Genomic DNA, 14,563 nt, shown 5'->3' with positions numbered 1-14,563 from the left:
ATTCAGCAGGCGGGGATTTTAAATCCCCGGCTGCTGAATACTACTCACAGCTGTTCAGAGCAGTTCAGGAGAACTGCAGCCTGCCGCGCTGAACTCCGTCTGTCGGCACCAGGTGAGTATATATATTTTTTTTATTTTTACACATTTCTGGATGAATTGCAGGAAAGGGCTTATATATTTAACCCCTTTCCGACAATTCATCCCGCGATCGCCGGCAGCCCATTGCATTCAGTGGAGTCGGCTGTATTGCCGGTTCCATTGAATTCAATGGGCAAACATCGTTCTTCTCTGTCACAGCTGTTACAGCTGTGGCAGAGAAGAAGGATTTGTCTTCTATATGTTCTCAATGGGGTTGGCGCTGCTACCGCCGGCCCCATTGAGCGCATATAGAAATGATTTCTCAGGGAAGAAAGTTAAAGTAACCCGAACATCCGAACATCGTGTGGTGTTCGTTACGAATAACGAACATCCCGAACACCCTAATATTCGCCCGAGCATCAAGCTCGGACGAGTACGTTCGCTCATCTCTAGTATTAACGCATTCATAAGGACCCAGACAATGAAAATGTTATTTATATTGCTTGGTGAATGCCATAAAAATAATGTTAAAAAAAGCAATGTTAAAATTCCCTCCAAAAAATGTAATAAAAGTTATACAACACATTATTTGTACACTGCTAGCTGATCGTTAAATTCAAGCCAACCTAAAAATCGTTGTACAGCCTTATCGACCGTTCTCCACGGGGAGTGCTGATAGCATTGTTTCCCTTCGGAGAACAAAGGAACTGAATGCAGATAATAGCCCTATAGGGCTATGAACTGCATTCAGCTAAGGCTTCATTTGCACACTTAATTGCTATTAGGTAGCTGAGTAGCTACTTAATAGTTCATGCAAAATGATCGCTCAAAGCTGTCACTCAAACTGTTGTTTGAGCGATCTTTGAGCGATCATTGCTTCGTGTAAATGGGCCTTAATACTGGCTTAATGTATTTGGACTTACTATGTAGAGGACAGCAGCTTCTTCAGGATCTTATACAGTACAGACAGGATACCAGAAAAATAACATGGAGCTGTCCTCACCTGATCACTGTTCTGCTAAGAGAATCTGGCTTTATTCCTTCATCAGGTACTATGTACAGCACACTTTTTTAGAAAGTCTATGTAGTGTTCCCCTGTGAGCTCACATGTGAGCAGTTCTTTACCCTATAACCATCAATTCAACTTCAAATTATATAGCTACGCTGCCATTTTTCCCATCATGTGTCCAATGTGGTTTTAGCTAAGTCATGTTTTGCTTGTTATGTTGTCCATAGGGTTATGCTGCTGAGATGGAGAATCCCCTAGTAATGCACCTCCTCTCTCCACTTCTCCTCAACAAAAAGGATGTGTTGTTTGGAAATATGGAAGAAATCTACCACTTTCATAACAGGTGGGTTTCTTTGTCTTATTTTTCATAGGTTGTTCTAATAGAAAGGACAAACAAAACATGAACTGCATTGTAGTCCCAATAACCTACAAATGGGGAAACCTTAATCAGCTACATAATTATATATAAACAAGATTAAAGGAGTATTCTGGTATAATAACTGTTCTCTGCTGAAAACTTATGTTAAACATAAAGTAACATAGTATGCTAGGCTGAATGAAGATAATGTCCATCTAGTTCAGCCTGTTTCAAACTCTCAGTTGATCCAGAGGAAGGCGAAAACCCCAAGAGGCAGAGGCCAATTAGCCCATTTGGTGGAAAAATTCTTTCCTGACTCCATAATAGCAATCAGAATAATCCCTGGATCAGCCTTTGCTAGTTCCCACCTGGATGTAGGACCCGGAATTACAAATCTGCTGGTCACCCAATGTCTATATCCTGGCAATATCCTTCCAATCCAGAAAGACGTCTAATCCCCTCTTAAACCCCTCAATGGATTTTGCCATCACCACATCCTCAGGCAGAGAGTTCCACAGTCTCACTGCTCTTACAATAAAGAACCCCTTTCTATGTTTGTGATGAAACCTGCTTTCTTCTAGACATAGCGGATGCCATCTTGTTACCGACTCATTCCTGGGTATAAACAGATCATGGGAGAGATCCTTGTATTGTCCCCTAATGTATTTATACATACTTATTAGGTCGCCCCTTAGCCGTCTTTTTTCCAGGGTGAATAATCCTAATTTCGTTAGCCTCTCTGGGTATTCCAGTCCTCTCACTCCTTACTAATATGTTATAGATAAGTTCTTCAGTGACTTTTCTAATTCCTCATCCTCTGGTAGGAAGTCCTGTGACCCAGACGCGAGGGAGGCTCATTCAGATGGGACCTAGCATCCCAGAAGGACAGTGGGAGAACTCTTCACTCAGCATGGAGGCTGGGACAACATGCTAGGGAAAATTACAAGCTACAGGACTCCAGCGGTGGAGAGATAAATATCTCTCTGAACTTCATTAGAATACAACATTTATATTAATAGGTGCTTTATATTTGACATATCCATCACTGAACAGTTTTATCTGCTCAGTTGCATTCTATAATCAAAGTTTTACAAGTTTTCAAATATTGGGGAAAAAAGTCAAAAAGGAACAACTGATTTAAATGGCAAAGGAACTTTACTAAATACATATTTCAATAAAGAATATAGAAGAAGATCCACAATTTGCAATGTATTTAGAAGATTGAGCCTTGTATACTATGCTAACAGAAGTATTGGGACCACCATCAATCCTGTGCTGTCAGGCAAAGGGGATATGCAAATCGAATGTATGAGCATTAGGTATAAAGGAGAGTATCACATGGGTTATTCCAATACAGAAACCATAAGAATGTCATGAGGTGTAGAATGAACAGACTTCCAACGGGGTATGGTGGTGGGATGTTACTTGAGCGAGCAAGCAATCAGTAAGGGGCATCAATCTCTTTTGGACATTCCAATGTTATTCAGAAATGGAAAACATCTAGAGTTTGCAGTGCAGCCACATTTGGGGAGACCTTATAAAATGACTGAGCATGGTCAGCGAAGCCTTGTATGAGCTGTTAAAGCATCGTGCATGTCTGATGAAACACTCACAGTAGGTCTTACATGCCATTGGAACATCCATTAGCATCAGGCCCTTTCTTAGGGAACTGCAGCAAAGGGTTACCATGGACGAGTGGCTACACACAAGCCCAACATCATAGCAGTGAATGCACAGAAGCTCCTGCGACGGTGCTTGGATGTTGTTCTTGTACTGTAAATGAGTAGAAGCAAGTGTGGGCAGCTGAATCGCAGTACACCATCTTCGGATGGCCAAACTTAGGTGTGGAGTTGCCTGGAGAGCAGTTTCTACGTGACTGCATAATCTCAACCGCAAAGTTTGGAGGAGGTTCTGTTCTGGTCTGGGGGTGTATCTGCTGAGAAGGATAAGGGCCATTGCTTGCAGTGAAATCCACCCTCAGCGCCAATGGGTACAGACATATTCTGGACAATGTGGCATTACTTACCCTGTGGCAATAATTAGGTACAGCTAAGTGTCTCTACCAACATTACTGAGCACCTTGACCTACAGTACAATGTGTGAGGCTTGGTTTGAAAAGCAGAACGTCTGCAAACTTCATTTTTAGCCCAAATTCTGATTTTAATCCAATCAAACATCTTTGGGACAAAATAGAACACCATGTCTGTATACATCCATCATCCCTCATATCACTATCTGAAGATCTCCTCGAGGAATGGAGGCAAATCACTCCACATATCTATCGGAATTTTGTGGAAAACAGCCAAGGAGGATTACTGCAGTCATTGAGGCCAAAGGCGTTCCAACACCATATTGAATAGCGTGAATAAAGTTGAATTTCATCACCTTCTATGTGTATCTCAATACTTTTGCCAACATAGGAAATTTGCTACATGTTTTTAAAAGCGAGCTGATTTGTGGTACAACCGCTGTGGTTTGCTTAGTATGACCTCACTTCTAAAGGAGTCTTTAAAAATTGGTAGCCTATCCTCAGGGTAAGTCATCGATATCTGATCTATGGGGGTCCGCCACTCAGCATTCCTGCTAATCACTTGTAGGAACACTGCAATATCTTCACTGTTGACATCTGAGCACAAACCTCTTCTTACTCAAACCATGGCATTATCTATATTGATCATTCTGAGTACACTAGGGATTGTCCCATTCACTTGAATAGGGCATATGTGTAGTACTCAGAACGGCTACTATAAATAATACGGCATTGTGAGTATGATCAGATTCATGCTCGGATATAAAGAGGCTGTGGAGCTTCAATCAGCTGACCTGCAGGGATCCCAAGCAGTGATTGCCCCTTGATCAGATATTCATGGGCTATCCTAAGGATAGTCCATTCATTTTTAAAGGCTAGATAATCCTTGTAAGAAAGTTCCTTGTGGAATGAAATCTCTGTGGAGAACTACAACTCCTGGCAGGGCCCTGAAGGTCTGCAATTGCCAGAGCATGCTGAGAGTTATAGTTCGTTGTGAAAGGGCAAGGGATCACAGGAATTTGAAAATGAATTCATTTAATTACCCAATAGGAGAGGGGACACACATGTTTTTTTGGTATTAGCCTGCTTGCCTGGCTCTTACTTTGGACTAGTGGTCATCTTGGCTCTGTGAGCTGGGCATATGTGCCCATGCAGCATCAGGCCACAGTTGGCATCAAGAAGCAGTGAGATGATTGGTAAAGGAGTCCTAACAGTATCTTGAAGGAGACAGGGCCCAGGGAGGGAGGATACTGGCCAGCCTCCCAGTGCACTTGGATATCATCTTAGCCAGCCTATACATCTTTATGAATAGATAAAGGAGCCAGTTTATTATATGTATGTGTAGTCTAGCTGACATGCTGCCTATCTGTACATGGTACAGCGAGTGTACTGCTTCACATGTGGGTTGGGAGGGGCCATTGTTGAGTCAGGGCCACCGGAAGATTCATCTGTTCCCCTGTGAAGCAGTCCGAGCCTACTTTCCCATTAGAACAGTGTTTTCGCAAAAAGAACTCTGTGGAACTCTGAGCTTCCTTGGAACTTATGTAGGGGTTTCCCAGAAGACCATAAGAGATCTTACATTTACAAAAGTAATGGGGTACAGTACTTGTAGGGCTTTGTCCATGGATAAAAGTTGGGGATTCTTGACCTAGAAAACCAGAATAACGTATTAATGGTAATTATATGGACCAAAACTATGCCTGATATTATAAATGAGGGAGACAACCAAAAGAATATAAAGCATGTGGCTCCTGAAAGGGAATGAGCTTCAAAACGGCAAAATAGGATAAAACAGGTGTGTAGAATGTTTATATGGAGGGTTTCTTTCTTTGCTTGTTTATATTTTGTAATTTAGCATTTTATATCAATTGTCTTTTTAATATGTATAATATGTAAAAATGTAAATTATTAACTAATCAAATATTTGGATGTATGTTTTCTTTAGAATATTCCTGAGAGAGCTGGAGAACTACATTGACTATCCTGAACTAGTAGGAAGATGTTTTTTAGAAAGGGTATGTGATATCGTTGCACATAACAAACCATGGATATTACTATTCAAGATAATATAATTTATCATACTTGGATCACAGGAATATTCTACCTGCAGTAAGACTGTAACTCCACAAAGCAGTTGTTTCATCTTCAGCGTAAGGCCTCATTTACATGGCTTTACAGCGATTACACCGTGTCTTACCTACCGTATGCTCCATGTTCCACCAGATGCGGTAATATAGATCTTTTCCTAATATGAATCCTTTGGAGCAGGCCACATTTGGATTTACAGAATCCGACGGAAGAAAACATACGGAAGCATGCAGAGAACAGTAGGGCTCTGTAGATTTATGTAGGTGCACTATTATGGTTGCATACAATTGCAAGTACAGCCATATGCATGAGACCTACCTGAGGCCTTAGTCAGACGGGCATTTTTTTGCGCGATTTGCACATGCGTCCGGCAATTTTTTAAAACCATTGCTTTGTAATGGTATCGGACACATGAGCGCTTTTTATGCGCTCGTCCGATAAATTATAGAACAGAAATCGCAGATCGCACCTATCTGCGATCTGCGATTCCTGCTCTCTTCTCTATACGCGCTCAATGGGGCCGGCGGCAGCAGCGTCGACCCCATTGAGAACATATAGAAGACAAATCATTCTTCTCTGCCACAGCTGTAACAGGCAGCTATATCTAAACACTAGTCTAGTTTGCAGAAGAGGTTTGAAAATATAATTTAATTGATTGTGCTTATTATGACTTGTGTGCTTGATTAAAAACCCTAATACCATACAAGAAACATTATGAAATGTGAGCATTATTAATCTTTTTAGTTCTCCGCAGACTTAACGGTAATAATGTCACTCAAGAATAGTGTTGAGCGAACCAAATTGAACCAGTCAGACCCTGTTTCAGGCAGCTCGTCCTGACCGAACCCACAGAAGGTGGTGGTTCTTCTCTTGTGGCTCATTGGTTAGCATTGATAGTGCTGGAGTCCAAATCTAAAAACATTTGCATGGAACTTTTATCTTCTCCCTGTGTTTGTGTGGGTTACTTATTCATAATTATTTATACAGTGCATACATTTGTTGAGGAGGAGCAAGAAAAAGCAGCATGGTGGCTCAGTGGTTAGAACTGTTACTTTGAGGCACGAATGTCCTAGGTTCAAATCTGACCAGGGGCAACATCTGCATGGAGCACTACATTGCAAGGCAACAGTGATGACTGCTACGCCACAAGAGAACCACCACCACTATTTGTCCAGGATCATTATTTTAGGCATATTGGTGACGTTTTGTTCCAGTTCAAACCAAACCCAACTTTTTTTTTTTAATTCGGCAAACTGGCTTAACTGAACTTTTTAATAGTTCTCTCATCTCTATTCAAGAACACTGCAATCACTATGTTAAAAGGTGTTCAACTATAAATGATTCAGACAGGTAAAAAGATGACAAAACTTATCCTGAACCATTTTTATACTACTCACTAAGACTTGTCCATAGATTGTCCTATTAAAGAAACTGTCATCACACTAAAGGGTACAGTATCTTGTGTTCTTATTAGGCTAATATTGATGCCTTGCGTTACCAATATGGGAAATATCATTACATAATTATGAGATAACATTAGTGTTTAGCGAAGGCTACATTAATACACCCTGAAAGCTGTAACGACGACTGCAGACATCTAATGCTTTTATGTTTGGAGCTGTACATAAAGTGTTCTACAGTTAAATAGTATACTTGTTTGATAAAACCTAGATGGAAGATTTCCAGATATATGAGAAGTACTGCCAGAACAAGCCCCGTTCGGAGAGTCTGTGGCGCCAATGCTCTGATGCTACCTTCTTTCAGGTAACTACAGCGCTGCCATAATTAGAAGCAGCATTTAAATCAATGGATCGGTTCAGTAAAATACTACGGTATATTTTGTAGGAATGCCAAAGGAAATTGGATCATAAGCTAAGCCTGGATTCTTACCTACTGAAACCTGTTCAGAGGATAACGAAGTACCAATTGCTTTTAAAGGTATTTAAATAGACGTCACATATTATGAGAGCCACACTGAATGCACAGTGTGTTAAAAGTGACATGTTGACTTTATTCTGTGGGTCACTACTGTTGTGGCAATACCAAAATTGTGTATATTCTTTCGTTGTACTACTTTAAATTAAAAAAAAACAAAAACATTCTGACACCCATAACATTTGGGAAAGCTCGTTTTTTTGTTGCCACTTTGGGGCGCATACGACTTTTTGATCTCTTCTTATTACATTTCATCTTAAAGTTGGGGTGACCAAAACAGCGCAATTGCGGAATTGTGTATTTTTTTCTGACTTAGTTCAATGTGTGTGATAAATAATGTGTTATTTTAATAGATCGAACTGTTATGGATGTGGTGATACCAAATATGTTTGCTTTTTTATTTTTAAGTAAAAATGGGAAGATGGGGGATTAAGCTTTTAATATCTTTTGTAATAATTGAAAAAGGCTTTAATTATTTTTACTTTTTTTGGTCTAACGCTTGACAGGTAGTTTCTTTTTGATTTTCTGATTGTTTGATCCCTCGTACATCATACTATAACACTTCAGCATTGCAGTATATTGTACTTTTACTGGCATTTTAGCAACTAACAGTTCTATAACAGGCCTCTCTTGCTCATCCAGTTTCTCTTAGCTGACAATCCATACCAGGTATTGGTTTTCCAAAGTTCAGTTTTCCTGACTATTTAACATGGACACCTCTATGCGCAAGCTCCATAGCTGCCACAATCCTTAAAGAAGGCAAGCTAAATTCTCTAAAGGTCCTTTTACACACAAAGATAATCTTTCAAACGGATGAAAGATTTAGCGATGTATTTGCATAAAGTGTTAATGGCTTGCATTGTTCTCATGCCAGAATACACAGTGTATTGTTTATGGATGCAAAGCAAAACACAATTGTGTACACTGTGTATCCTGCAGTCTTTTGATAGATGAGTGAAATGCATTTAAATGGAATGTACGTATTTGCTCTGTCTTTCAGTGACTGAAGGATGGATTTTATGCGGAGCTAAAATCAATTGTTGAAACAAAAAGTGCACGATGCCCCCGATTACATGTAATGATTATTGCTCATTTTCGTCCGTCTGGACGAATTTTGAGTTATAACCGTTGCGTGTAAAAGGGCCTTAAATTGCAGACTCCTGCAAAAGACTACCAAATGCTAAAACTGGGATTAGAACTAACCATCTACATGAATGAACTAACAGTGGGAGTGAATCTACTGACCATACTACCAAGGTTTTCCGAAGGCAGTGTAGCGGACAAACATGAGCTCCGGGAAATTCCTGCAACTCAATCTATATGTCCCTGTCCCCATATATATTTTTACACATCTCTCCTGAAAAAAAAATATCCAACCACCTGCCTATTCTTGGCCACTAGCTCAGATATTCTGAAATACTGCAAAAATGCCAAGGAAAAGGCAAAACCGAAAAACTTGTATAAACTGATAAACATTCCTGAGCTACCATATTCCTCAAGTATTTTACTCCAACAGCTCAAATGACACTGGACAGTTACCCCAATTGCTGCTGTGAGATTACTTCTAAAAGTTTTACCAACAACTCTAGAAGCATCTAAAGCATCCTGAGCAGTGCAGTGGTAAATGCTGTGACTGAACTTCTTGATGCCCACTAATAATTGTTTAATCACTTCCTAGCCTATAAGTCAACTCCAAAAGTCCTCCCCTAATATGTAGTTAAACCACTCCCCAAACCCCTTTCCTCTATTAATTCTGACACTTGCCGCTCATGTTTCCTTGCTTAACCCCTATCAAACTACCTACTCTGCTATTACTGCGTCCTGCTTTGAGGCTCTTATTCTCAACCTCCTAACAATCTTACAAAGATTTCAACACATAAAATAAATGCTACTTAAACATTTAGTCTTAAAATAATTATTACATATTTTTCCTAAAGTCCATTAAAGCAACTGTTGGGGTCATCACAGTGGGCGACTGTGCTGGAGCTTCTTGTTCTTGTGGAGATCATCAAAGTCTCCCACTATTCTGCAGAAAATCTGATGGAGCATAATGATGTCAAGGAGAGTGAATTAGAAGACCGCACAGGGCAGACATAACTACTGAGCTAAACATCTTGTAATTTGGTTAATCAGCTATTCTTCGTGCAGATGAAATACAAGCTCCAGAGTTATAGTACCAGCAGTTCCTCAGCCACACTGTAGAAATATCTGTAATTTAATGATTGTGTGTTCTGCTTAGGAAATGTTGAAGTACAGTAAAAACTGTGAAGGCGCTGAGGATCTGCAGGAAGCCTTGGCTTCGATTCTTGGCATTCTTAAAGCTGTCAATGACTCCATGCACCAAATAGCCATCACTGGATATGAAGTAAGTGGTTCTTTTCACTGCTGCTACTTTATAATCTGCCTTTAATTGATTTAAAGTGAACACTTACTGCTAATTCCTATGTCTGATTAGGCAATATCTCCTCTTATCAAGTCCTACAGTTATAAAAAGCAAAAGAAGTACATTTTTAGTTAAATTAATCTGTAATGTGTACTTTGAAGAATTTGGTGATGATTGTGGTCATAGAGCTTCTGCTGTATATGCTGTAATCTAGTTTACCATAAGCAATGCCTTGTGCACAAGGACTCTAAAATGGTTACATTTGTTTGAATGATTATATATCTTACATTTTCATTCCATCTACATTGGCCACAGACTTAGAACGTGAATTCTCTTCACCTTCTGTTCCTGGTACTGTTCTAATAACAGTTTGTTTTTTCACTCCAGGGGAACCTTAATGATCTTGGCAAACTTTTGATGCAAGGCTCCTTCAATGTGTGGACGGAGCATAAAAAGGGACATTCCAAAGTAAAGGACCTGGCAAGGTTCAAACCAATGCAGAGGCATTTATTCCTGCATGAGAAGGCCGTACTGTTCTGCAAGAAGAGAGAAGAGAATGGGGAGGGATATGAGAAGGCTCCTTCCTATAGCTTCAAACATTCCTTAAATGTAAGTCTATAAAGAGCACTGTCATGTCACTGGACAAGTTGTACGTTTTAAGGACGTGGCCTATTTTGGCGTTGAGGACGCAACGATTTTTGGAGGATTTTCATCTTCGCCTTTCAAAAGCCATATCTTTTATACTATTCCATCGACATGTCCATATGAGGGCTTGTGTTTTGCAAGGCGAACTGTAGTTATTATTTGTACCATTCTTAGGTGCATAAAATGTATTGTACACTTTTTTTTTTTTAGAACAAGCAGAGAAAACACATAAATACCATTTAGTTTTTTTTTACAGCGCTAATCATACAGAATAAATGACATTTATACATTTTTTTCCTGCGGTTCAGTACGATTACGATAAAAAATTTATTAAAAAAAAAATAAATTGTTATTCAAAGTCCCATAACTTTTTTTTATTTTTCCATGGTCAGTGTTCTATGTATAAGAGCTTAATTTTTGCGCGGCAAGCTGTAGTTTTTGTTTGTACAATTTTGGGATACATATGGCTTTTTTGATCACTTTTTTGCGGAGGCAAAACAAACATAAGCATTTTGCCTCCATTTTTTTGAGTGAGGGGTAGGTGGGGTTATGGTTTTTGCCATGCAGGATAAATAGTGATCAATTTATTGTACAGGTTGTTATTGTCATGATACCAAATATGTGGTGATGTTTTTTTATTTTTAATTGTTTAATACAAATAGGGGAAAATGTGCAAAAACTGTGTTTTTTTTAAATTTATTTATTTATTTTTCACTTTTTATATTCCTGTAGGGGAGTTAAGACATATTGGCTATGATCACTATGATAATGCATTGTAGAACTTTCGTGCTGCAATGCCTTATCGCTTACAATAGCGATCATAGGCAATGGCAAGCCAGGACCCCAGTATTAGATCGTGGGGAGCCGATGATGTCACAAAAGGAGCGCGCGGCATGTATGGGGTTAACAGCGGGGATCACTGTTCTTGTGTAACCTTGCTGTTGCAGCGGCAGGCCGGCTATCAGTAACAGCTTGCTCCAAGTGCGGGATGCCACGTGCTCAGCTTCTGATCACCATGCCCAGGACATAAGTTTATGTCCTGTTGCGTTAAGTACCCTGCAGCCAGGACATAAACTTACATGCTGCGGCGTTAGGGATTAATTTAATACTAGTAAATCTTTCCAGCCCTACAGTAGATTCCTGCTTGAAGGGGTTTTGTCATTAAAAAAAAAATTCTATACTCCACTATTTCTTCCCCGTCATTCTCCTTACCACATCTTCTTCTTGCTGAGCTTCTGTAGTGCCCCCGGGGTCATCCCACCGCACGCCGGCCGACTTGTTATGAAGGCTGTATTCCTCGCTTTCTCTTCCAGCCGGATCAGTGAAGGTCATGTCCCTGTGCTGTCGCGTTCACTGCCTAGGAAGGAATTCTGATCTATTGCCGAGACAGCTCGCGTGAGCAGTCTCTGCAGTAGATCGACACTTCCCCTGCTGGCCTGTGACGTAACGTACATTGGCTGGCAGGAAGGAGACTGCCAGTGATGTACATGACTTCACAGGAAGAAGAAGAATCAGCTAGCTGGAGGTGAGGTGACCGCAGCACCATTTTGTTTTGCTTTTTGTCTGTAAGAATACTACAGTCGGCAACAATATTCTTGCTATTCAAAGAAACCAGAAGGAAACATGATGTACCCAAATATTCCCTATATAAGTCTATAGGAGTCTTCAGGATTTGTTAGCCATTTCAGCTTTCTGTGACCCATTTAAAAGTGGATCTTCAGTTAATAATGGAAACCATGATACTAATGTGAACAGAGCAGAATAAAGGCAAGCAGTAAAGCCCATCATCATTTGGATTAATTATACTCTTGTGGGCTACTGCAGAACGTAAAGGTATAGAATTAAATATATTTTTGTTTTTAAGTACCCCATGGCATTTCGAATAGCCAATTTTTCCTATTTCCAACTCTAAATGGAGTTTATTTGACATGCTGTTAGTTGAACATCTGGGAGGAAGGGAACAATTTTCTAATCCTACAGAGGCTTGTCACTTGACTAGGTCATTGGAGAATACGCCTGTAAAATAACTTATCACCTATCTGTACAAGCAGCATTGTTTCATTAACAGAACAGACAATGGAAGGATGATTGAGATGTAGAACTAACCCCATGACATCACATCCATTATCCAAGAACAATAGTAATTGCCTACAAGCAGCTGCAAATTCTGAAGATGGAAAGATGTTTAGCATGTGATCTTTTGTACAGACATTCAATGTGATCTAAAGGTAGTAAGCTGTACACAATTGTATGTATGCTCGGTAGCAGCACAGTAAAGTTGTCAGAATGTATTACTGAATGCTTGGTTTTTTTTTCACTTTTTATTTTGCCCAGATGGCATCTGTTGGAATTACAGAGTATGTAAAAGGGGACAATAGGAAATTTGAAATCTGGTACAATGCAAGGGAAGAAGTATATATTGTACAGGTAATGTTAATTTCTTATATCTCATCATTTTTCCGCACGTAAGTCAGACAACCTAAACACCATTGATTTGTATTGGGGTATTCACGAAAAAAAGTCTGGTACCGTGTTAGCCAGTAGGGCAAAATCTGATTGTTTTCTGTGAGGCTGCCTGTCCACGGGCTTTTTGGGATTGAGTTCCCCACGGCGATAATCCGGCTGCAGGGAACGCAATGCACATTTTCCATAGCAATGAAAAGCGTGGCCCCCCTGTCCACGAGCGGAGAATCAGATAGGCTGACTGCGGAGATCCCGGGCAGCGACTCCCGTGGCGGAGAACCACCGCAGGATACTGCAACGCCCGTGGACAAGCAGCCTAAGAGAAACCAAGTAATCTTGTAGATATGATACCTTTTAATGATTAACAAAAAAACATGATGTTATAGTGAGCGTTCAAACCTACTGAGGGTCTTTCCTCAGGTTGAGGCTTCTTTCACATGAGCGCATATCGGGCGGCGTTTTCACAGCCAGACGATATCTGCTGTGATCTGATGCAGTGGATTCCAATGCAGCAGATCACATGGGCATATTTGTGAGACGTAAAAATGCTTGGCCAAGCCAATATAGTGCCGTGCATTTTTTGTCGGACCCAAAACATAGTTCTGGAACTATGTTTTGGCCGGAATACGTCCAGTTGCTGCAAGGGCTCCTATGGGAGCCCATGGCAGCGGTCGTAGGTGGGAGGGAGTTTAGCAGCGTGGCTGCTAAACTCCCAGCCTCTGTTATCCCACCCTTGCAGGCTCACCTGTCTTCCTCCCCTCTCATTCTGTGCAATGGGAGGGGGCAGGACGGGGCGGAGCTGTAACTTGGTTCCTGATTCAGATTCTCTCTTATGTGACTGTAGTATATATCCAGTACAAGTCTAACAACTGTCCACTCACCTCCTTCATTCAATAGATTAGTTTATCAACTTTGGCATTATTTTCAGTTCCTATGTTGTGGTTCTAAAAACTGTAGCGACTGCCACTCATAGCTTGTTACAAAATATATTTATACACTAGGCTTTAAATGTAACACTCAGTGTTGTTGAATGATTTCATGTTACTTTCCAGCAATATCTGAATATATACAAACACTTTACATAAAATGTCAGCCTGGTGATAATTTGGCAACTAAGTGTATATAGCCAAAATGTAAAACCTAAATTTGTAACATACATGTAGAATGTACATCTGCTATAATAAAGCTGTCCTTCAATATAAATTATGCTGCTATTTAAACCAAAATACTAGCTAGAAAATTATATGTTTCTACAGGCACCAACAACTGAAATAAAAGCCACCTGGGTAAATGAGATCAGAAAGGTACTTACTAGCCAACTTCAGGCTTGTAGAGGTAACTGTGTTCTATACATATTACTTATTTGTTTTGAATATACTACTTTAAATGGTTTATTCATCATTACTTCCCTTATGTATCTATTACTGCAATTTATTTTCCAGGGGTTTATGGCCCCGCTTAGCCATTATTATGAAAATGCAACTGCCTTGAGTTGATTGTACATTCGTTCATGTTACCACACAGCTTAAGGCCTCATGTCCACTTGCACGCACAGATACCACTGCTGAATCCCAC

The 14,563-nt window shown here is 40.1% G+C and overlaps 1 protein-coding gene across 8 annotated transcripts in view; it reads left to right on the top strand.

Moving 5' to 3' along the window:
• MCF2L (MCF.2 cell line derived transforming sequence like) overlaps nt 1–14,563 on the top strand; it is a 225,475-nt gene that overhangs the window by 194,192 nt on the left and 16,720 nt on the right. For 7 of the 8 annotated variants that reach the window (XM_066579691.1, XM_066579686.1, XM_066579690.1 and 4 more), the window contains exons 17-24: nt 1,315–1,430; nt 5,420–5,489; nt 7,234–7,326; nt 7,408–7,500; nt 9,737–9,862; nt 10,268–10,489; nt 12,860–12,952; nt 14,245–14,323. In XM_066579691.1, the coding sequence (XP_066435788.1) occupies nt 1,315–1,430; nt 5,420–5,489; nt 7,234–7,326; nt 7,408–7,500; nt 9,737–9,862; nt 10,268–10,489; nt 12,860–12,952; nt 14,245–14,323 (892 nt within the window). The remainder of the gene's footprint in view (nt 1–1,314; nt 1,431–5,419; nt 5,490–7,233; nt 7,327–7,407; nt 7,501–9,736; nt 9,863–10,267; nt 10,490–12,859; nt 12,953–14,244; nt 14,324–14,563) is intronic. The other variant, XR_010786899.1, reaches the window with a different exon arrangement.

This window comes from Eleutherodactylus coqui, chromosome 1, assembly GCF_035609145.1.
Source record: "Eleutherodactylus coqui strain aEleCoq1 chromosome 1, aEleCoq1.hap1, whole genome shotgun sequence".
Taxonomy (NCBI): domain Eukaryota; kingdom Metazoa; phylum Chordata; class Amphibia; order Anura; family Eleutherodactylidae; genus Eleutherodactylus; species Eleutherodactylus coqui.
The sequence above is the reverse complement of the archived record's forward strand: the minus strand, read 5'-3'. Positions and strand labels throughout refer to the sequence as shown.